The following is a 21,746-nucleotide window of genomic DNA, read 5'->3' on the forward strand; positions in this document are numbered from 1 at the left end:
TATAAACATGTTTTAAAGCCCTGCTGAGGTCTGGGTTCAGCCTGTTGTGTTCTTGTTCGAGGTGAAGTAATAAATTAAAGAGAGAACAGGAAGGTTGGATGTGTAGTGTATAGTTTAAGAGGTCACAAAAAACACGTTTTTGAAGGGGATTTTTTTTTTAAAAAGGTAGACATTTTTAAGCTAGCAGTGTGTCCAGATTGATACTTTATTGATCCCGAGGAAAATTCCAGATTCCTTATACTGTGGAGACTTAACCATTTGGTCGAGACGATTTGTGTGCCTGTCTGAAAATGCAACCTTACAAGGATGTCCTCGAAATCCGAACATTACACCCAACCCATGTTGTCTGGAATTTAATAGGCGCTACTTGAGATTCTCAACAGATAAGAAAATGATAAAAGAGCAGTGCAAAAGCTCAAAATATACCTTAAAGGCTTTAAAGTGATGGGGTGCTTGATAACTTCACAGAGGCTGAATGTTATGTCTTAATCAAGATTGTGTTATAATACTTATAGGGTGAGAGGAGCCAATGGTTCATGATCCAAGTAATGACTTGGTAGCATGCCAGATCATAGTCTGCAGAAGGCTCTCAGGGTCAACAGATGTAAACATAAAAGTAAAAAGCTTAGGTTTTCAGCTTCAAATGTTCTGTCACCCCTCCATTTGACTTAAAATACACAATAATTGCAACCTTCTTTTGAATAGGGGTTAAAGACTTGGGTCTAATTTTGGAAGAAATAACAGGGGCTCTAAAAATGTCATCCTCAGCATTTTAAAAGGTACTAATCATGAATCAAAAGTGAGATATTCAAGTCTGGGCAAGTAGCACTTTCAGGGGGGGAAAAAAGGTTATTGATGGGATGTCATTTCATTTGACATTTTTTTTCGGTGTAATAGCACAGACAGGTTCCCTGAATGAAAGTGGAAAATGTACTTAAATCACAGCAAGAGCCAGGGGCGTAAATGGGCTTTCATCACAAGCTCATTTTTCCATCCTGCTTTGAAATCAATACAATGCCTTTGTTTTTAACCCAGCAGTGCAGAGAGATGGCGGTCAATACAGACCATTAACAAATGTGGAACAAGCAGAGTGTTTGTGTGACCTTCGGTATGTTGCACTGCTGTGTTTTTAGATAACCTGGTTGCACGACTGAGACAATGAAAAGGTCGGACTCTCCGTCACCTGGAATTACATCTACGAAACTATTTGGTGGATCATCAAAAAATGTGCAACCCGCTCCTGAATACGTCATTTGGCTTGATGAGCTAGCTAAATGCACGCGATAGCAACCCTTTTTGGTAAAATGATTATGCTAATGCCTCTTATATGAAGGAACAAGATAAATATATACTTCATAAACATAAGCATGATATTGTTGTCTTTGTGAGTAAATTAGCATACCTATACCTAGCTATAACTTAGCCCAAAGCACTGCTGTACCTTGGTCTTTATAGATCTATCGACAGGACTGAAGACCATTGGTCCTGTTTTTATTTGTTAATTACAAAGCAAGGACAAGGGTCCTTCCACAAGGCCGAACATGTGCACCTCACACTAGCAAACACAGGTCTTTCTTAAATCCTTAAACTCTGCACACATTTCCCAGCGTCTGTGTCACTGCATTACTTTACACACAGCTCATAAAACCCTGACTACACACTGTCTTATCAGGCCTCAGCCTGATGATGTAATCTGAGGCTGTAACTGAAATGCAAACATACCATCAGGAACACGCAAGGTGTGCTTTAGACAGGGTGCAGTGGCTTCCTGTTATGGAGTGGTTGGTCAGACAGTTAAGATGGGTCATTAAAACATTGTCTGTTGTGCAGTTAAGAGTCTGAGCTGACTAGACTGTTTGTATTGCCAACATGTGATAAGTGCAGTTAAAGAGCCAACACCAAACATGTAATGTTAGTGTTTGGTGTTCCCTCATTGAACATGCACTCTGCTGTCTGTGCAAACACGAGACTTAGCCTTCAAACTCCACTTTGTGCAAACACACCAAAGGTGAGCAGGAAATCCGATCTTGCATGATGTCATCTCTGCTTTGGTTAACTCCGGGCTTTATTTTAACAGGAGCGCCAGACTTTGTGCTGAGCTCTAGCTTTCCTTGTAATAAAGAAAACCCCAACTGTAAATCATGCAAACATCCAGCTTCCTGCTTACAAAGTATGACTGTCGTATAATTCTAGGTTATGGAGAGGAAGGAAAGTATGTGTTTGTTTGTATCTTGAGTGTTTACTCTGTAAAATATGATTGCTACTCTCAAAATACGGAAGGATGGCCTTTATTTTTTGTTTTTGACCTGGAAAAGAAACCAGATTAAGATGTGTAAAATGCCACATAAGCATCGGCTGTGTAAAATTTGTCACGCGAAGGATTTTACTTGCCCCTTTTTCTCTTGCAATTATTCCTAAATCCCAGTTTAATTTAAGGACTTGTTTATCCATCTATCATAGCATTGCCTCTAAAGGTTCAGACTTATTGTCTTTGGTTCATCATAACTTCAGTTTGTTTTGTCATACATATTACTCTTGCAAAAACAAGGATCTTGCATCATCTTCAGCCTCCCATTCCAATGTTTATTAGTCATTTAGTGAGGCCAATTTGCAGCACATCCCTAAAATATACAGTGGATGTGTTTGTCTACTGTGGATAGTTTCTGTTGTCACCAAATATCAACACCCAATTTGTCTCTAGTTTAACCTTTGTTTCCAGAGAAAGGCCTGTTTAAGAGCAAATAATGTATGCTGACTCAAACAATGCGGGAAACTGTACACGCCTGTCATGTGCTAATCTTTTTGACAGCTAAGACTGGAGGCCACAGAGTCGCTGTGAAGGGAAGGTCAAATGATTGCCTCAGAAAGCGTTTTGAGTAACTTTTCCCTTCAAAGCTGATGAAGTAAAGAGCTGTGTTCAGTCTCGCAGAAACTTGACTCCCCTTCCACAGCGGAAATTTAATCATGTTTGCGAGTTTGTGTATGCAAGAGCGTGCCACTGTCAGCACAGGATCAGAAAACTGACCTTTTAAGACGACGCGTTCTTCTAAACACAAAGACTCACCATGAATAGAAGATGCTTGATTTATGCATAGGGTAGCAGAGTTATTTCCATTACGCTCAGGAGTCCACAAGGCGGATCAGGAACTCAGGAGGTGACTGATGTTGTTAAACTGAGCATGTTTGCCTAAAGCTCTAAGTGTACTTTGTGTGCATTTGATATGTCACAGCAGGCTTAGAATGATTTTACCTTCTGAGAAAATCAAATAAATACAGTACATGTTATAAAAATACTCACTTTCTTAGGACAGACAGGAGACAACATGCTTGTAGGATAAACTGCCAGTTTTTAGCAAGACTTGTCTACAGCATGGCACAGGGTTCTGTAAACCGAGACTTCAACCTACGCTAGCATGTTTTTAATATTCAACATTTTAAGACTAGTTTGTTGGCCAAGCGCCATCCTCCTGTGTAAAAAAAGAAATGAAACCAATGCGGAGGTTGCAAAAATCATGCAGTTCGCCAAAGGTCCGCTAGAGCTCCAGCTTTTAGCCTGTAATTAGGTCGACTAAAAGTTAGGCTGAGACAGCCTTTTCTGCATCGTGATGAGCATTGATTGGACTCCAAAGTCCCCAGCAGTAACAGATGGGTGACCATCTCTCAGGCTTTGTCCATTATTATTTACTGTCTATGGTGTTAGCATTTTGTTTGCTTGTTGGCTATTCAAAAGGTGCAGTTGTGGCTGAAGGGTATATCAGTATGGCTTTGTAAGTAATTGGTTATTTTAAGATGTCCCGATTATGTGGCTATACTGTATGTTCAGATATGAGCATCAGTTCAAGGGATCATTAAAAAAATCACATTTCAGATCATGGTATTGTCCCAAATATCAACATGACTTTGAGTGTGATCTTTATTTTATTCGATAGTTCTATATGAAGCATTCAGCACTTCACAGATAAAAGCAATGCCAGATTATTATTTTATTTAATCGTTCATTTAGCTTCATCAAAACAACTTCTTCTGATAATTGAATGGAACTTGAATTTGGCAAAAAGTCATATTTCCTTTGCAACTAGGATACATTGTGTATGTGAAGGCTACCTCAGACCAGCCACTTTGTATAATGTATATGTATATGTTTATTCATTTGACAAAAAAGACAGTGGAGAGTGTTACTCAAAGACTGCTTTCAAACCTGAAAAAGATCTGCTCTGCTGTCACTGAAATGATCTCTATCACTTTCTCGCAGAAAGCAAATGAGCTTTAAATTGCGCGTTTAAGTTGCGCGGTGATGCAGCCATATTTGCTGAGTCATCATGGTCCAATCATTAATTTTTGTGTCTCTATTTATTTAACCTCTCGACAGAGCGAGAATGAGTCACAGAGATAATGCTCTGAGCTATTTGAAGGAGACATCCTTATTTCCCAGGCTGCAACTTAGGCTGTGGGCCACGCTCTTCAGTTATTTTGCTTGTGACAGGACATAAAAAGTATCTTTGTTATGACTCATGTTTATGGGAAGAAGTCTTGATCGTGGGAAAATCCTTAATGGCATCTTAATAATTCAGTCCTGTAAAGTACGTTATCTTTGGTGCCATTGTTGCCAAAATCTTACACCATTTGCCAGCATTCAAGCCAAGCACGACGCAGTGGCAACATCTGATATGGGACCTAAAGGACTTGTGCAGACAAGCCTTAGGTACACCAACCAGCGTCTCCTGAATATAGAGGGGGACTGGGTAACGATGGTTCCCACTGGGGCTATTAAAACAACAGGTGCTTGGGGGGAAGCTCAGCTGTCAAGAGCAGGATGCAACTAGCTTGTGGTTATGTCAGTTTCAGCCCAGAAACACATCAGTGCTTCTATACTGGGGCCGTCAAATCAACAGGGGCCTAAAGAAAGGTCAACTGTCAAGTGGAGGAGGTAGCTTTCTTGTTATTCAGCAAAAAGTTGCAGCAGGTCACTGTGTTGAGTCTTGACCAACGGGTAAAGGAGTCGCCCAACAGTTGAGTCTTTGAACTGTTACCGTTATACTAATAACCAACCTCTCCTGAATAGTCTTGGGAGGTGGATGGTCTCTGAACCCAATAGGGGCTGTTAGACCAACAGGTGATTAAAAAAGGCTCAGCTGTCGAAAACAGGCAATACCTTTCTGGTGTTTAAAAAAGCCTGTGGTTTGGCTAGCAGCTGTATGAAACTGTTGGATCTTGACCTTAGAGTAAAAAAAAAAAAAAAAAGGTCTCTCAAAAGTTGAGTTGATGTACTTCTTCTTTGTTCCCTGCAAACAGCACAGTGAACCACTATAAACCATTACCACGCTTTAGACAGAGGTCTTGCTTGTGGTTTAGCTAGCAGGAGCAGGATGTTTCTATGTATGGATGTGACCACAGGGTGAATGAGTCACCCAACAGTTGAGTATGTACTACTTCGACTGAAAAAGTACCACAGTGGACTTCCCCAACAACCCAGAGGTTCAGACCTCATTAGCGATGACTTCAATGGTCTTAGTTACTCGTCTGATTAATCAGCGGCCTCCGTGTTCTGCATTAACGAACTGATTAAATGAACTTACTGCCGAGGTCTCCACACAAACCATGTGACTGGTTGCTAAGCACCTGTGCTTGTCAGCGCACAAACAGATGGGATGCCATATTTTAATGGAGAGCTAAGTCTCTTTATCCAGGCTTTATGAAGTCTCATGTGACAGCAGCCTATTCAAGTGCCTCTCCACATGGCACTATTGTCTTCCATCGACAAATCTGCGCTTATTTTATCATTTCAGCCTCTGATTTACATTCTTTTCCCGTTTTATTTAAACATGACCTGCAGCTACAATACATGCCTTTATCTCCCTGATAAAAAATGTAATGAAGTGATGCATTGCTCATGAAATGTATACTGTAAGGAGTAGTTACATTGACTAACAGCTGGTGCACTTGGAGAGATGCCCATTTTCCAAAGCTCAACTACGATTGTTTATTATATTTCACATTAACAGGCACTCTTCTGTATATAAAAAAAATGTGAGTCTTCTTGGATTTGATTATGTTTAAACTGATTTTTTTGTCTGGTTTTCTGTAGTGGTGCTCATATTGCAGTCTGCTCGAAAACAAATAATCAGACTTCAGACGATACATAAACAACATACGATTGAGTCCAAAGGTCACTTTATTTAATTCAGTGTGAATAAATTCAATACTGTCACATTGACAGTTCTAGAGAACACACCGAGTTCTCTGAAAAGGCTAGGACACATAACACACATATCTATATATTTGAGTAAATAATAAGGTCAGAATGAGCTCAGGTCCATTATATGAACATTTGACCTTTTAACACCTCTAGACCGCTTGTCTCTTCAATACAAGATAGCAATACTAGTTAGCAGCACTAACGTTCAGTGAATAAGTCATACACAGAAACACTTCTCCTTAAGTGTGCACTGACAACATTTTTTTCAAATTTCAGGACCACGCATCAAGGAATTCACATCTTTCCTTCAGGGATGTTTTGAATATCTCAGTCCTTTTGCCTTCAGCATTTAAAAGAAATGCTCTCTAGGCCACTTCATGATAAGTTGATAAACACTAGTTTAAGCAGCATTAGGCTTTCAGGAAAATCCAACAGAAAACTTGCCAACAGCAGGGCATTTCAAAGAGACAAATAATGCTATTATCAGCTAATATGGCTATTAGCTAAATCCTACTAATCAGTTGATTGCCCCAGGAGTGTTTTCATTCTGTTTTATGCTCTTAATTTAGTGGGATGTTTCCCCCCATAAGTAGACCCCAGACTATTAAAAGTCTCAATAAAAAAAAATGCTTGTCTGTTGAAATCTTATGTCTCTACTTTGGGGCCCTCCCTGTTGTAAAATTGTCATAAAAACAGACCACAAAAGCCATTAAATGTAATACAGACAACAGCAAAAAAAACCCCATCTTAATACTTCAGTCCAGAGCCATGGAATGTAACATGAGTTATGCTGTGTCTTAAACTATTTACAGCCACTTCCAGATACATTAACTACTCAATAAATGTTTTCCTTAATTACAAACAGCGTGTGATAAATTCTGTTTTATAACTCATTCTGAACGTAGGTATACGTATAATACAGGCTTATGTGTTTTACAGTGTTGAACGCTATATCAGGCTCCTTCTGGTTATCAGTGTATAGTTCATGTTTCAGTGTGTATACTATATCCACAGATGAATCTTCTAGCTGTGACATATTGCTAAGTCTTCTGCTCGATATGACATCCCACCTGTGGCGTAGGGTGCTACATAAAAAAGTTTCTTGATGTGGAATAACTTCATGTGTGACAAGGAGAGTAAGTAACAAAGTGAAGACAGTGTTTGAATGTGTGTTTCTATGACAACACAGTGAGGGTGACAGTCCCTTTGGTCCTCTTCAGGATGCCAACAGCTTCTTCATGAGTGACACCCTCCAGGGTCTGTCCATTCACGGCCATTATCTGGTCTCCTCTCTTCAGGCGGCCGTCCTCTGCCGCTGCTCCCTGAGCACATGGAAACACTCGTGAGTGATACACTTTTTGTTTTTTTAATGTGTTTCATATAAAATGGGGAAATTGGCGCTTACCTTTCCAAAAACTGTTTTGACATAAATTGGTAAGTCTCCATGGGGACTGCCGTGCCCTCCCACTATACTGAATCCCAATCCATCTGGTCCTCGTCCAAGAGTGATGGTCTTATACTGAGGTGGGCTGATGGAAAGACAAGGACAGTTTTGGTCCCTAATCCATTAATATGTGAATATTTCAAAAACAAGTTGAAGTACAGTATATGGATGTTGTTTCCCTATTGATTATAAAATGAGTTACTATTCTTCCCAGAGCACATAAAAAAAGACAATCTATTCATTAACACAACAGATGGTCTTGTAAAATTAAAAACGGGTTATTTAAGCGGGACAATCATTTTAAAAACAGCCCTCTAAGAAGTGAATAAATACAGAAACTCACACACTAACATCTTTAGTTTTGTCTGGAAACAGTTTAGGGACAGTCCCTAAAGCCAGACAAATATTATATGAGTGATTTTGAAGTCATGCAGTGTACAGTGGGGCAAAAGGCCCAATCACTGCCTAAGCTGCTGCTGCTGCCCACTGGTTGGATGATTTTCTGGCATGTTTGAAATCTTGGTCATATGACAACAATACACTCGCAACAGTAAGAGCTGAGCCAGGAGCATGTGCCTGCACAAACAAGCACCGTGTGTCTTCTTATGTGTTACGATTGACCCGCGAGCCCGTTATTATTTCTGATTCCTTTTGTGTGTGTGTGTGTGGGGTAGAGTGGGAGCGTTTTTTGCGTTGTTTTTGTGTTTGTTGTTGAGCGTACACATATGAGGCAAACTGAGCTACACATCACCTGAGCTCAAACTCCGACTGTGGGGAGTTTTATCGACAGCTGTGAACTCCCTGTTGCGATTTTTCATCGTTCAATGAGCTCTCAGTCATACGGTGTGAGCTGACATTCTGCCACAACTATACAACCCCACAGTGTGCGCCAGGCTTTAGACACCCTAACGCTACATAACTACAATAATTATTGATGCGGTCGTTCCCACTATAACGCTGAGGTTATACCAGAGATCGTCCTGGAAGATGCAGCTGGGTGTGAGACCTCCAGCTGCCTGCTCCTGGGAGGGTCCTGTCACAGTGGTGTCACCGCCTGCTACAACCTACGGGCGCATGAAACACACAAACACATTTTTATGGCATGCCGGACGAGACAAAAGATTGATGGAGTGAAGGAGGACGCCAGTTTTTATGGTACTTCAAAGTCTGCCGGTGGTAGCCTTCTGACTGTTCACTCTTCATGCACAGATAGAGTCAAGATAAAAGGAATACAGAGGATGTTTCATTGCAGACTTATCTAACTGGGTCTGCATGTTTATCTAATAAGAAGAGAGAAGGTGAGAGATTATGTGTGTGTGTTTGACCTGCAGCTGTATTGTGCCCGTGGCGTTTTTGAGTAGAGCGACCGCCTGTGAGTGGCTCATTCCTTCGGCTGAGGTTCCACAGATACTGACGATGCGGTCACCAATCTGGAAAAAAAAAAAAAAAAAAAAAAATCAGGAATAAAAACAAATTTAATAGGCTTGTAGGAAAGAATAACAACTTGAAACATTTACATTTCCAAGAGAAGTCTGGAAACTTTCCATGCAGATGAGACACTGGGTTATTTTGCTGGATGACCTACTTTTAAAATAATGAATATGCTCACATAACTATTCTCTGCTCCTAAAATAAGTATGAATAAGCATCGGCACAGCAGGGGAGACTTTTTTATTTTATTTTTTTATCCTTCTCATACTTCTACATGAATAGTGTGGGTAACTCTATGTGATTACAGGATGCTAAAACAGTGTGAAGTTTTCATTCACCACACCACTCAAAAGCAGGTCTTCTTTCTCTCTTCAGCTCAGTTACGCAGCGTTCGCATCTCTTCTCCCGGCTGACAAGATGAAGCGGCATGAATATGCGATCCAACACTTGCCCCTATTCATTTCGCTGAGCCCTTCTGTGGGCTCGCTGATCTGAATGAGCGAGTGGGAGATTCATTAGCGACGTGAGCAAGAGCTATTGTCCTCCTCCAGCGTGCGTGACACAGAGATACATTTGTCATTTGACTGCGAGGGGTCAACGCCTTAAAGGCTGCGAGCTCTTGACCTTTTGGTAGACTTGAGATTCACAAAGCGTATAAAATGAGTGGGAATGACGTCGCTGCAAATAATTGAGATTCACATCCAATCCCACACAAGAATGACTGCTATGCACGTTTTTTTTTTTAAAAGGTTGTGAGGAGTTGTCCTGCAGACAATAAACCTTACAACATAATCCATACCTAAACGCTATCATCACATTTGGTATACACACCCCAACACATTCAACACACACTGATCACTCTCACATTGTCCCTCTCAAATACACCTCATAAAACACCTTCTATCCCTCCCCTTCTCTCTCTAGCCCACTCTTTTCACTTGTTTTTTTCCCCTTTCTCTTTCTTATATTAATTTATTTATTATTATTATTATTATTATTACATCTTGTATAGTTTTCTACTGTCTGTGCTAGTTGCTGTCTATTGAAATCTTTTTATTTTGCACTAACTCACTTACTTATTTTTCTACATTACTTTGTAACTGTTGTCCTGTCTCTTCTGTCTTGTATTGTCTAAATCCCTTCTCCTTGTTTCTGTACTTTACTTGTCATGTTTCACCATGTTTGTCACCGCATAGCACCAATAAAAAAAAAAAAATAAAGGTTGTGAAAAAGGGGGAGGTGTAAAGTCTCCTGCCTTGAGTTTCTGCGTCTGAGCCGCCACTCCCACGGGATTCATCATGGCGATGAAGATGGGTATGTCGCCCAGAGGGCTGCCGACGCCGCCTGCTATACTAATGCCCAGAGAGTCATCGGGACCTTTCGTGAACTCGACCATTCGGGTGTCCTGATGCTCGGCGGCTGTTAGGGGAGTCAAAAAGACAAACGCGTTAGGACTTTATTGTCTTTCAATGATCGTACAAACGTTCAAAAAATCTGGACTCCTACGTAGTTTCTCGGCGTCGGCGGGAAGGTTTCCAGAGTCTGAACACGGCTGGGAGGACATCTTTGAGCTGCCTTGTTCACTCATCTGGAACACAGACAATCAGGCCGGTGTTTAATGACTACTTAATATCTATTCAAACACAACATTTAACTGGGTGATGTAAAACGACAGTACCAAACTATTTTGAGACAGCCGTCTTTCGGAATGGAACGGGCCTGCTTTAAACCTCCCGACTTCCATTTTTATTGGCCCATCGCAGCACTGAAACACAAAGCACATCGTGTTGAATTGAACCTCCATATAATCCACCCCCCGATGGCCTGTTCTATACATGTATACCTTGAGCAGAGCGGCCACAGCCTCCTGAGTTGTGGCTCTGACGTCGTCTCCGTTGACTGACAGGATCTGATCTCCCTGCATCAGCTTTCCATCGGTGTCTGCCAAACCGCCTTTCACGATATCAGACACAAACACTCCTGTGTCGTTCCTGTTTGGAAAAGATGAGATGACATCTATTGCTCTCTTTTCGTCGTCATTCTGAATATTTGTCTACTGTATGTGAGCTTAGCGCTGGCTCCTGATGTTGAACTTGTAATTGAGGGTACATTATTGATCCAGGTTATTCCCCCTTTTTTTCCCCAAATAGACCTCTGCACTAACATGGCTTACGGCCCTTGGAAAGTTGCGGTCGAACAGCTGGTAAGATGGAATATTTAATTGGAAAAGCTTGTGTTTACCCCCCCAGCTGTGACCTGGATAAATGTCTTCTCCATCTTGAGTCCTGCAAGTCTGTACGCTATACCGCTTTTCCTTGATTCTTTCAGTGCATTGGGGACACTTTTAAGAATGACGTCTACACCAACCAGAGCTGTCTGTAGTAACTGCCACCAACTGTCCCACGCTTTCTCCTCATGATGCTTTAGTCTGTTAAACCAGAATGTGTGCGATGAGGCCCTACTAATCAGGGATGTGATTGGAAAATGACGAAAAAGCAGGAAAAAAAAACAAAGGTTCATATTTGAAAGGCGACCTCCATCTTTTATCTCCACCTCTCCCTGGTCCACCAGCTTAAAAGCGAACAGAGGTGCAATTATACACGAGTCTCTGTCTTGTATCTGAAAGCACATCCCTGCTGTGGTCTCTTTATAGCCCGAGTGCCAATCTCCACGTGGATAAAAGTAACACAAGCAGAAGCTGTGAAGCGAAGGAACTCATTCTCTCTCCATCCCAAACTTCCAGAGTCACTTGGCTGTCACAGCTCCACCACTAACTGCTAGCTTGCGCTTTCCATTTTAGCCCAAGGTTTTAGAGTGTCTCTTACGTTGCTACCTTTTTTTTCCTTATACTAAGCATTTCTCCTTGTGCTTTTTTATTTTATTTTCCATGCGTAGAAAAACCTCCCTGACAGCGACAAAGATTTACAGCGACATAAAGGTTGACTTCTTCACCTAACAGCTATACACACATAGAAGGCTGTTCATGTGTATGCTTTATGACATTCCTGTGTGTTATCATCCCAGGGGTGAGATCCATCACAACGCCACGCACAACTGACGGCAACAGGCTGTCAGCATGTCTCCCCCCCCTGCGCCCCGCCCCCCATGTGCTGTAACCCATAAATGTAGCTGAAGGTACAGACAGTTGATTTTATGGGTGAGATTTTGCCTGTTAACGTTACAGTAAAGAATATGTGGAATTCCTCATTAGAGATACATCTGAGGTGAGTGAGGGGAAAACGCAAAGTTAAAGTGAGCTAACGACATCCAGCGTGGCATTTCAGTTATTGGGCCAAAAAAGACTGACATCACTTCCTGTTTACTAAACCGACTGAATCTATGGGTTCAAAAAGCAAGCACCCTAAAGATGGTCGATCTCTTTCTACACACTAATAATGAACTCTACAGGCCTTTTCAAAAAAAACATTACCTCTGGTCCCGAGATCTGCATCAAAAAAGAGAATTAATGCATTTAATGTCACACATTTATGTTGTCTCTTAAATCGATTTATTATTTCACTACTTGTTGATTATATCATGATACTTTTTTATCACTTCTCATTACTTCTATTTGTATATTCTTGCTGCTTCTCTTTATCTCTTTTTTTCCTCATGTTTTTAATCGTCATTCTACTTCTATTACCATTACAAGTTTAGATTAAGCTGAACATGCTAACTTCCTGCAAAAACATGAAGATCCTCATTGAAGAAGCATCTTTTTAACTTCACGCTTAATAGGCTTGCTGTTATAAATCCTTCTGTATACCGATTAAAAAAAAAACAGGAGCGCTAGCAGTGCTACTTTTCTCTCACCTCCTCCCCACGATGCTCAGGCCCAGTCCCTGGCCCGGCTTCTTGTGGAGCTCCACGGTGAACGAGTCCCAAAGGTCTTCCTCTTTGTACTGGGCCTCGTCCCTGTAGACGGTCAGGCGGACTCTCTGCGGGGTCTGACGCAGCACGTTGATGGCCTCGTCGTGACTCGCCGCACGCAGGTCGATGCCGTTCACCTGTAAGGAGAGGAAAGGAGGTAATGCAGCAATGTGGCTTTGTTTCCAAGTAAGGATATGACATAATATGACATAAACACCAATTTGCTTGGCACTATGTCTTAAGGAAGCTCAAGTATCAGTTCAAAGTGTGACGTCCATGTTTTTTTTCCTACATCAATGGAGGGGAATAGCCCGTTAGCTTTAGCCATGAGCATGCAGAGGAGGATTTTTCCCAGCCAGCTGGATAGCTGAAGACTGGGAAACTGCTCTTTTCCCTTTCCCTCCCTGACCCTCTTTTCTAAACATATCGGCTTGGCTTGGAGACAGAAAGGAATACTAGAAGGCAATTAAGTCTTAAGGGTGTGTGTGTGTGTGCATGTGGTCTTTTCAATTCAGGTTTTTCAGATTGAGCGACCGTGACTAAAACTCCCCGAGCCACACCCCTGCCCTCCCTCTGTGACGAAGCAGGAGGTCAAACAGAGGGCAAATCCAAGTTGAGCTGGTGTACTTAACTTGTCTCTTCATGTAAAACAAACCGGATTCACACTGCTGTTTACTCAACTCTGTCTTTTTGACTCATTGTATTCTTCGGTGCATTGTCTCACTTTACAGCAAACACTTGTTTGGGTTCGAAGTGCTTTCTTCATTAAACTGCCCCGGGGTGGCCACGTCTCACTCAGCCTCCTCGTTTTTTTTTGTTATTTTTTTAAATCTCAAGTCAGATGTGATGCTCATTGTACTGCATTGCACCGCAACGCACCTCGAGGATTTGGTCTCCTGCCCAGAGTCTGCCATCTTTGGAAGCTGCCCCTTCTTCGTAGACTTCATGGATAATGATGGCCCCCTGGAGTGAGAGAGAAAAAAAAAAAGAGGAGGAGAAGGGTGAACAGGAACTGCTGGAGAGGACGATGTAAGAGCAGTAACTGTTTATGTCGAAGGAGAAAAAAAAGAAAAAAGGACAGTAAATTGTGGAAGAAAAAAAAAAAATGGAGTAACCAAGTATCCATGCATTATTTGAAATGTGTGTATCTTTATGGCTTCACAGTGTTTTCTCTGTGTTCCAGGGAGAGTGTCATTTGGGGTGCAGAGGTTACATTCCAGGGCTGGATATTGTCTGCTGCGGCCGAGGCCAGACAAAGAGCAGCTCCCTCCCAAGCCTGACTGAGCAGACAGAATGGATGGGCTGAAGGAGAGGACGGCAGGAGGAGGAGGAGGAGGAGGAGGAAGGCTGTGACAACATCATTTCCTACATTCCTGAGCTGCCATGACTATTTTTAACTTCTGTTATACCACCACTTAAGATTCTAAGTGGGTGGCAAAGTGGCTGGTAACTTGCAGGTAGAATTAAACATTACAGTTCACAAAGGGATTGTGGAATGTTTAAAATACTCATTTAATGAACCTGTTCATCGTTCCGATTGAATCTTCTATAATTGAAAATCTATTTTCTTTTCCTTTTCGTACCAGCAGGGTGTCACAGCCTCCCACGATGCTCAGGCCCAGACCTGTGCGGCCCTTTGAGATGTCAATGGTGGTCTCACACCCTGGGATGATGGGACAGGTTGTTGGGTCACAGGTCAGAGTGGACGGGGTGGATGAGCGGCTCAAACCTAAACCAATTAAAAAAAAAAAAAAAAAGTATGCATTAAAATACAAAAACAAAACCAATTTACCTGTGCAATAAAAGTACAACAAACTTGCATCAACTTATTTCGGTTAAATGTAAGGAGACTCACTAGTGGCTGCCTCTGACTCTGGTTGGGTCAGTGAAGTCGTTGTGGCACTAGGCATGCTGGGAAAGCTGGTGAGGACGCCGTCCTGGGAGGTTGACTGGGGAGAGGAGAAGGAGGAGGAGTTCTCGTATGTAGAGAAGGTTAGCTTCACTGGACCTTTGGTTTTTCTCAGTAGAGAATTCACCTAAAAGACAGCAGCATTTACTCATCAGACTCCATCTCATCGTCTTTTCGATTTACATTCCAACAAGCGTTACTGAGATCATCTGAAAGGACCCTGCACTTGAACAGTGTACCTTTTCCACAGAGTAGCCGAGCACTGATTCCCCATTCACAGTCAGGAGTTTGTCCCCTGGTTTCATGCAGTCCTCCTGCAGGGAGGAAGTGCAACTTTGCGTTAGAATTCACCTGCAAACCGTAAACAAAAACGAGAAATCATTTATAAAAACTAACTTTGATTGCGTGTCCGTCCTCTTCACAGATACTTTGAATCTCCACTCCGCTCTCCGTGTTTCCTTCCACGAAGGTGATTCCATGTCCTCCTTCATCCTATTAAAAAAAAAATCAACATAATAGGAATTAAAACCGTGTAAACGTGTCGTGCACCTGCGTGCAGACTGACTCGCTGGTTTTGTTTATGTAGCTGTAACGTTGTGCTAAATAATGGGGCTAGAGCAGCTCCTGAAAACAGTCATTACTGTCAGAAATGATCCCCTTCTGAGTTCATATCAGAGCGCTGCATTGATACTAACGTCATGTTTAAACAAGCAACTACTCCAGGACAAGAAGTGTTTCGGCTGATATTGTTCAGTGCGATCTTTTCAAACATCTCAAGCCTTTGGTAAATAAAACTTCCAATAGCTTCGCCACTAGAGCTTAAAATCTGTTCATCCATTATTCCTTTGATGGACTGAGCTTTTACATCCCTAGAAATGTTTACCTCCCACTCACTGTTTTTTTTTTTGTTCTTTTAACTTTTTTATTTGCCTCTCTTTTCTCCTTCCTGTCAGTGTGTCTGTCAGACTCCACTGCTACCGTGTCCTCTCTCTCTCTCTGTCCTACCTCATTGACCTTTTTTGTGTACTATCCCCTCATTACTGCATTCCTCTTGACTTTCTCACTACTATTGTTTGAATTTTGATAATTCGGTGTGTATTTTTGTGTATTTGGGGGGGGGGGGGGTGGTCCAGCGTGTCTCACCTTCAGCTTTATGATGTGATTCACGTGCTCTGAAGTGCCGGCTTCGCCATTAGCAGCAGATTCAAGCTGTATGTAAAGATGCAGTAGTTGGTACAGTAAGAGGTAAGCGACTTAAACGGTTGTGCGTGTGTGTGTGTCTTTGGGCCTCGACAACATCGTTTGTGGTTTTTGGTTGTCTCAGGAGTGACACAACGGCCCTCCATGGACCTCAAGGACCACACAAAGAGACTTCTCTGAGCAAATGAAAACGGACTTTATTTGGGTCAAAAAAAAAAAGGAAAAAAAAGTTTTTGTAGGTTTAAAGTATCATGGGAAGTTTCAGCATCCAAAATCGGCTTGGTTTTTGTCCACCATTGTGTAGAATGTTTGTGTGCGTGTGTGTGGTCACATACAGTCGTACCTCAGTTTGGGGCTCTGCTGCGTCTCCCTCGTGATCCCTCACGGGTCCCACAGCCATCTGGTTCAGCGCCTCCGTGTTCCTGATCCAAAGAGTCATAACTCAACGTAAATGGCTGCTCCTCTGCCTCATGACAGTGCAAAACATGATTTACGTGTGTTGATGACAGTGTGCTTTTGGGGGGTCAGGAAAGGGATGTGAGGTAAATAGAAGGTTAAGTACTGTGATCCTGAAAAGGACTGTTAGGAGGAGGGTCAAAGGTCATATGTGTCTGACTGCTGGTATGTCAGCTGCTTAGTCTGAAATCCAGTTCATAGTTTGAACAATAGACTCTGTTTCACCACTCATCGACTATCACTGTTATATACTTAAAGGAAATGTTACAATCCTACAATTTTTTCTTTGAGCTACTGTTCACAAAAAAGCTTGCTACTTTCTGTGTGCATTGCATTGTGGGAATATTTCACAAAAAAATCAGCATTAATATAAACACCAGCACACTTAATCTTTAGTATAACGTAAACTAAGCCTTCTAAAAACTAGAATTTCGAGCCATTTTAGGCTTTGATGGTAGGAGATTAAAATGAAAAATGAGTACTCTATCTCCTTACTTTAGTACTCTATCTCCTTACTTTAGTATTCTATCTCCTTACTTTAGTATTCTATCTCCTTACTTTAGTATTCTATCTCCTTATTTTAGTATTCTATCTCCTTACTTTAGTATTCTATCTCCTTACTTTAGTATTCTATCTCCTTATTTTATTATTCTATCTACTTACTTTAGTACTCTATCTTACGTTTAAATGTTTATTTCTTAGCCTTGTAAATATAAATTGTTTGTAATTACTGCTCCAACAGGAAGATTGGAGCAGATTTGTGATTTGCGTGAATGAATTGCATTGCCTCTTCTTTATGTCTTTCTGTTGAGATACAATGGTGCCCTCTATTGGATTTCTAACGGCATTACAACATCACTTTGCTTTCAGTCTGAGTCAACGATATGTAGCTGCTGTTGCCATGGATTCTTTTTAGCAGCTTGAACAGGAGGATTCAAGTGTTCTTGTATATGCTGTACCTCACAAAGATGATTTTCACTTTAGATGGAGAGCTCTTGATTATGGAGGAGGCATTCTGGTGACTGTGGCCATAGAGGACTTGTCCATTGATCTAACAAGACACAAAAATAAAATGTATTAAAAACCGACGACAAAATCCTTTTAGCGGAATAAGCATGCCATCTTTAATGTCCAGATTGTATAATTTTGAGGAGTCAAATATCTTTACCTCCAGGAGCTCATCCCCTACGACCATACGTCCGTCTCTGCCAGCCGCCCCGCTGGGATCTATTCCCACCACGAACACACTCATGCGTGAGCGATCCCTGTTCCCTGCCAGACTGAGGCCCAGGCCCGTCTTGCCTTTCTCTAGCTCTATCATGTGTAGGACTCCTGGGAGGCTGCTGTAGCGCTGGATTACGTTCTCTGAGAGAAGTGAACAGGTGACAGACAGACAGATGTATAAAGACAACACAGCTGGAAAGTGTCCTGTTTGGTCTTCAATGTCAATGTCAGGTCATGTGATGTCGCTCAGAAATATTGAGCAGGTAGGTCGTTGGATTCAGGAAGATGCACCAGAACAAAAAGTAAAGCTTTCAGGTGTAAATGTCCATTGCTTTGTCTCGGTCTTCTTTGTCCAACCAACCCCCCCCTTGTTCTCCCTTCGCTCTCCTGTCTTCTCTCCTACCTCAGCTCCTGTCTCTGGTGTGTTAAGATAGCCACTGTTCACACCAAACATGCTCGTGTTGTTCTGGGCTCCCTGCCACTGTTGAACCATCAGTCCTGTACTAATCTCCACAACTCACATCCCCGGGCCCAGCCTCATCAATCTTATCCCCGCAGGACCAACACTCACTCACACACACACACACACACCACAGTCCCAGGTGTTTAGAGGCTGGATGTCTGTCCTTTATGCTGGCTGCCTGAGCTGAATGAAACTGACCGTTGTCCTTGAAGCGATGAGTTTGTACTCCAATGACTTAAGAGCATTTAAAGGATGCTAATGGTTTTTTTTGGGGACATTGAGTCCTTCAAAGGCACGATGTGAAATGTTTCGAGTCGGGTGTAGATGTTTTTTTTGGTGCAGGTTATCAGACAGACGTGGAACTTTGGGGACCTCTAGTGGCTTTTATGTGAAAAAGCATGCTGCAGTAAAGACATCATATCCATGAGCAGCGTTATCAACCTTGTTCTTCATTTCTGATACACCAGTGTCAAACCAAATACAAAAGTATCAACTTTAGAAACAGAAAAAACTCACTCCAGCTGTATCCAAACTCATCCACCTCCTCCTCCACCTCCGCCTCCTCCTCCACCTCGTTGTCCTCCTCTGCCTGAGCAGCCGGCCTGTCAGGAATCTCCGTCAGCGTGTCGGTATCGGTCTCTCCCACATGGGGCACCACTGGCAGGGGGAGGATGGTGCTGGTGGGAGCCGCCTTCGCCGCTTCACGCTTCGTCAGCTGTCACGCCACAGATGGAGTTCAGAGCATATTTTATGAGTAAGAGTCAGGATGGATGAATAAAGACTTTTATCTGCGGATTAAGTTTGAATCAGCTTGATAAAAAGTTTTTTTTTCTTGCTGGAGGAAGGCACAGCAGAGCTGTTGATGTAATGGACCAGATGCCGTATGCATGGTTTACATCAACAGCTTCATCAGTTTGAGCAGAGTATGTTTGAATCAAAAATAGCCTTATTAAGCAACTGACATAAATTAGATTAGGATCTAATCACTAAATGATTACCAATGTAATTACTTCAAATTAAATCACCACTTCCATTAAACAATCACTTTTCAGAAATGTGCATCTACACTTACCAGAAAACCACAAGAGCAACAAATCATGTTTAATTTGTTATTCTTCTACTATGAAAATAACCGATCCTTCATCAAAATCTGATTCTAAAATGTGCTTTAGTTGACCATGAAGGCGATTTTGTTACGTTGTCAAAGGAAAAGAGAGAAAGCAAAGGGCAAAACGTGTTCTGATTTCACAAAAGCAGACAGAGACGGGGGGGGGGGGGGGGCGTGTTAGGACACAGACAGGTGTGTATGCATGTACAGCATGTTAGGGTACGTTCAATACAGGAACTGCGTTGCGGTACGGAAACGTAGCTGTACAAACAAACGCACAAAGGGAAGGGAGAAAGCACAAACACGGAGACCCACAAACCTTAAACGGGGTAGGAGTGAAAGGGTTAGTTGGAGAGAGGAAGAGGACAAGTCTACTGTGACTGTCAGCCTCCTACAGAGAAGAGACAGAGGGCAAAAACTTTAGAAGACACGTTTGTGACACGAAGCTACGTCTATTAACATGCACATGTGCCCTACAGTACGACAACATCGACATCTTACATCAGGGGAAAAAAAGGAAGAAAAAGTTCTGATAATGCTTTCGTGTTGGGCCACATCTCTTCTTCCTTATTATTTTTTTAAATCAGTGTCAAATGCAAACCGCTGATGAAGGATGTTATTGGTGATAATAAGAAACACAAACCTTGTCCTTGTGTTCCCTCGTCATAGCTGCAGCTCTCTCCTCGCTGGAATCTGTGTTTGACGCCTGCTTTGTATTAGAACAAGAATTTAAAAAAAGCACATTCATAATGTTAACAGTGCTTCATAGTGTGCTGTAGAGCACAGACGGAGACACCATGCATATACAAAACTGCACAAAGTTTTACATCTTCCTAAAGACTCAAAACACTAGTTGTATGCACCCTGTTTGTCGACGTTACCAATTAAGAATAATCCACATGATTTAAATGAAGGAACATTTTCGCATCTTCTTCTGCTAACTTGAAGGTGAAGACTGAAGATCTGAGTCACACACACACGCGCACACACACACACATACACACAAGCTTCACCATTGATCCCAACGATGAAGCTTTCAGTTCTGCCAGAAAGTTTAGCAATCAAAAAAACACATATTTAGGTTATACGTCCTCATATCTGAGTATTTTTGTTGGGTGCTAGATGTTAAATGGAATTCTTTTTTCTTTACTTTGGCGGTTAAGTCACTTGGGGCAGTGTTTAAGGGATAATTGGCAGAAACTGGGTTGTCAAAGCTGGAGAAAGGAGCAAAATAAAACACAGTTAAAGTCAAAGCCTGTGCTATTATTTGACTTCCTGTTTGGGGCAACAAAGGGACAGAAGGCGTCAATGTGAAGAACTTTAAAGGGGATCCTTTTTTTCAGCTTTTCAAACAGTCCCCTCTAAATGAAACATCTGTGCTGTGATCAAAATATAAAATGAATCAAGCAGCAGAGGAGGTTTGTGACCCTGTAGAAACCAGCTCTCTCAGAACGCTCCGTTTTGGTGTGTGTGTCTCTTTAAATGCAATGGGACCCCCCTGAGTTTTCCCTGTAGACATCACTACTCTGTAATGAGAATAAAAATGGCAGACCTGCACAAAAGTGTTGCTCTAGGCTGGAGGTGGATTCCATGGGTGGAGATACCAGAGGAGGGGAGGCTATTTTCTTACCAGAATCCAACTTATGACATCAGAAACTTGAAACGGAGTATTTTTCTCTGCGTGATAAGACTTGAGCAGACCACAAACAAAGCACTGGATGGATTTATTTCACATTTTGTGAGTCGATTGACACTGAAGTTAGCCAAATAAATGTTCAAAAACACTGTAAAAGTGATTTTTTCATTATACGTCCCCTTTAAAGTTCAAAGTTGACACATTTTAACAAAAAGAAGTACAGCTCAAGCGAAAGACACACAAAGAAGGCAGACACAGACATGGAGTAGCTTTCTAACCTGGGGGAGTGCAGGAGCTAAGAGGGTTTGATTAGTGCAGCGAAGGCTCGATCCACACTGGCTATTAAGCTTCAGAAAGGGCAGGGGCGGCTTCTAAAAGCAACACACAAGAGGAGCAACAAGCTGACAACATGACACATATTTAAAATGATGGCTGAGACGATCAGACGAAAATTGAATCAGAGACCATCTGGGAGAAAAAAAGAGAAAAAATAAAAAGAAGAAAGTGTGTGTGGAGGACAGTGGCACCTCAGGTTTTATTTAAATGAGAAGCCATTAAAGCGAGCCGCTTCCTTTTGGACAGCCGTTTTCCCTTCACATAAAAAAAAAAAAAAAAAAAAAAAAAATCAGAGCAAAGGCTCTCTCTCTGAAACGCTTTAACAAAATGTCTCAAAGACTCCTCCGGGCTAACTGGAGATTATTCACTGCTTACAAGAGAGGGTTTGGAGACTTAAAAGGGAGACAGCGAGGATATGTTATCATACTCTCTAGGTGGGCTGCGTTTGAAAACCGCATAACTGACCTGCCTAA

General features: G+C 41.9%; 1 protein-coding gene across 16 annotated transcripts in view; it reads right to left on the reverse strand.

Moving 5' to 3' along the window:
- Nucleotides 1–6,149: 6,149 nt before the first annotated feature.
- The window catches only part of mpdz (multiple PDZ domain crumbs cell polarity complex component), a 43,778-nt gene continuing 28,181 nt past the window's right edge, over nt 6,150–21,746 (reverse strand). For 6 of the 16 annotated variants that reach the window (XM_079371486.1, XM_079371479.1, XM_079371476.1 and 3 more), the window contains 22 exons: nt 21,216–21,308; nt 19,945–20,010; nt 19,621–19,692; nt 18,710–18,908; nt 17,675–17,871; nt 17,466–17,557; nt 16,394–16,472; nt 15,994–16,059; nt 15,247–15,342; nt 15,090–15,164; nt 14,797–14,977; nt 14,525–14,670; nt 13,821–13,904; nt 12,885–13,078; nt 10,915–11,062; nt 10,750–10,836; nt 10,578–10,659; nt 10,327–10,490; nt 8,966–9,070; nt 8,610–8,704; nt 7,602–7,725; nt 6,150–7,518 (listed from right to left, as the gene is read on the reverse strand). In XM_079371486.1, coding sequence (XP_079227612.1) covers nt 7,372–7,518; nt 7,602–7,725; nt 8,610–8,704; nt 8,966–9,070; nt 10,327–10,490; nt 10,578–10,659; nt 10,750–10,836; nt 10,915–11,062; nt 12,885–13,078; nt 13,821–13,904; nt 14,525–14,670; nt 14,797–14,977; nt 15,090–15,164; nt 15,247–15,342; nt 15,994–16,059; nt 16,394–16,472; nt 17,466–17,557; nt 17,675–17,871; nt 18,710–18,908; nt 19,621–19,692; nt 19,945–20,010; nt 21,216–21,308 — 2,592 coding nt within the window. In that variant the 3' untranslated portion in view covers nt 6,150–7,371. The remainder of the gene's footprint in view (nt 7,519–7,601; nt 7,726–8,609; nt 8,705–8,965; nt 9,071–10,326; nt 10,491–10,577; nt 10,660–10,749; nt 10,837–10,914; nt 11,063–12,884; nt 13,079–13,820; nt 13,905–14,524; nt 14,671–14,796; nt 14,978–15,089; nt 15,165–15,246; nt 15,343–15,993; nt 16,060–16,393; nt 16,473–17,465; nt 17,558–17,674; nt 17,872–18,709; nt 18,909–19,620; nt 19,693–19,944; nt 20,011–21,215; nt 21,309–21,746) is intronic. The other 10 variants (XM_079371483.1, XM_079371478.1, XM_079371485.1 and 7 more) reach the window with 9 other exon arrangements.

Source organism: Symphodus melops, assembly GCF_947650265.1.
Source record: "Symphodus melops genome assembly, chromosome: 20".
Taxonomy (NCBI): Eukaryota; Metazoa; Chordata; class Actinopteri; order Labriformes; family Labridae; genus Symphodus; species Symphodus melops.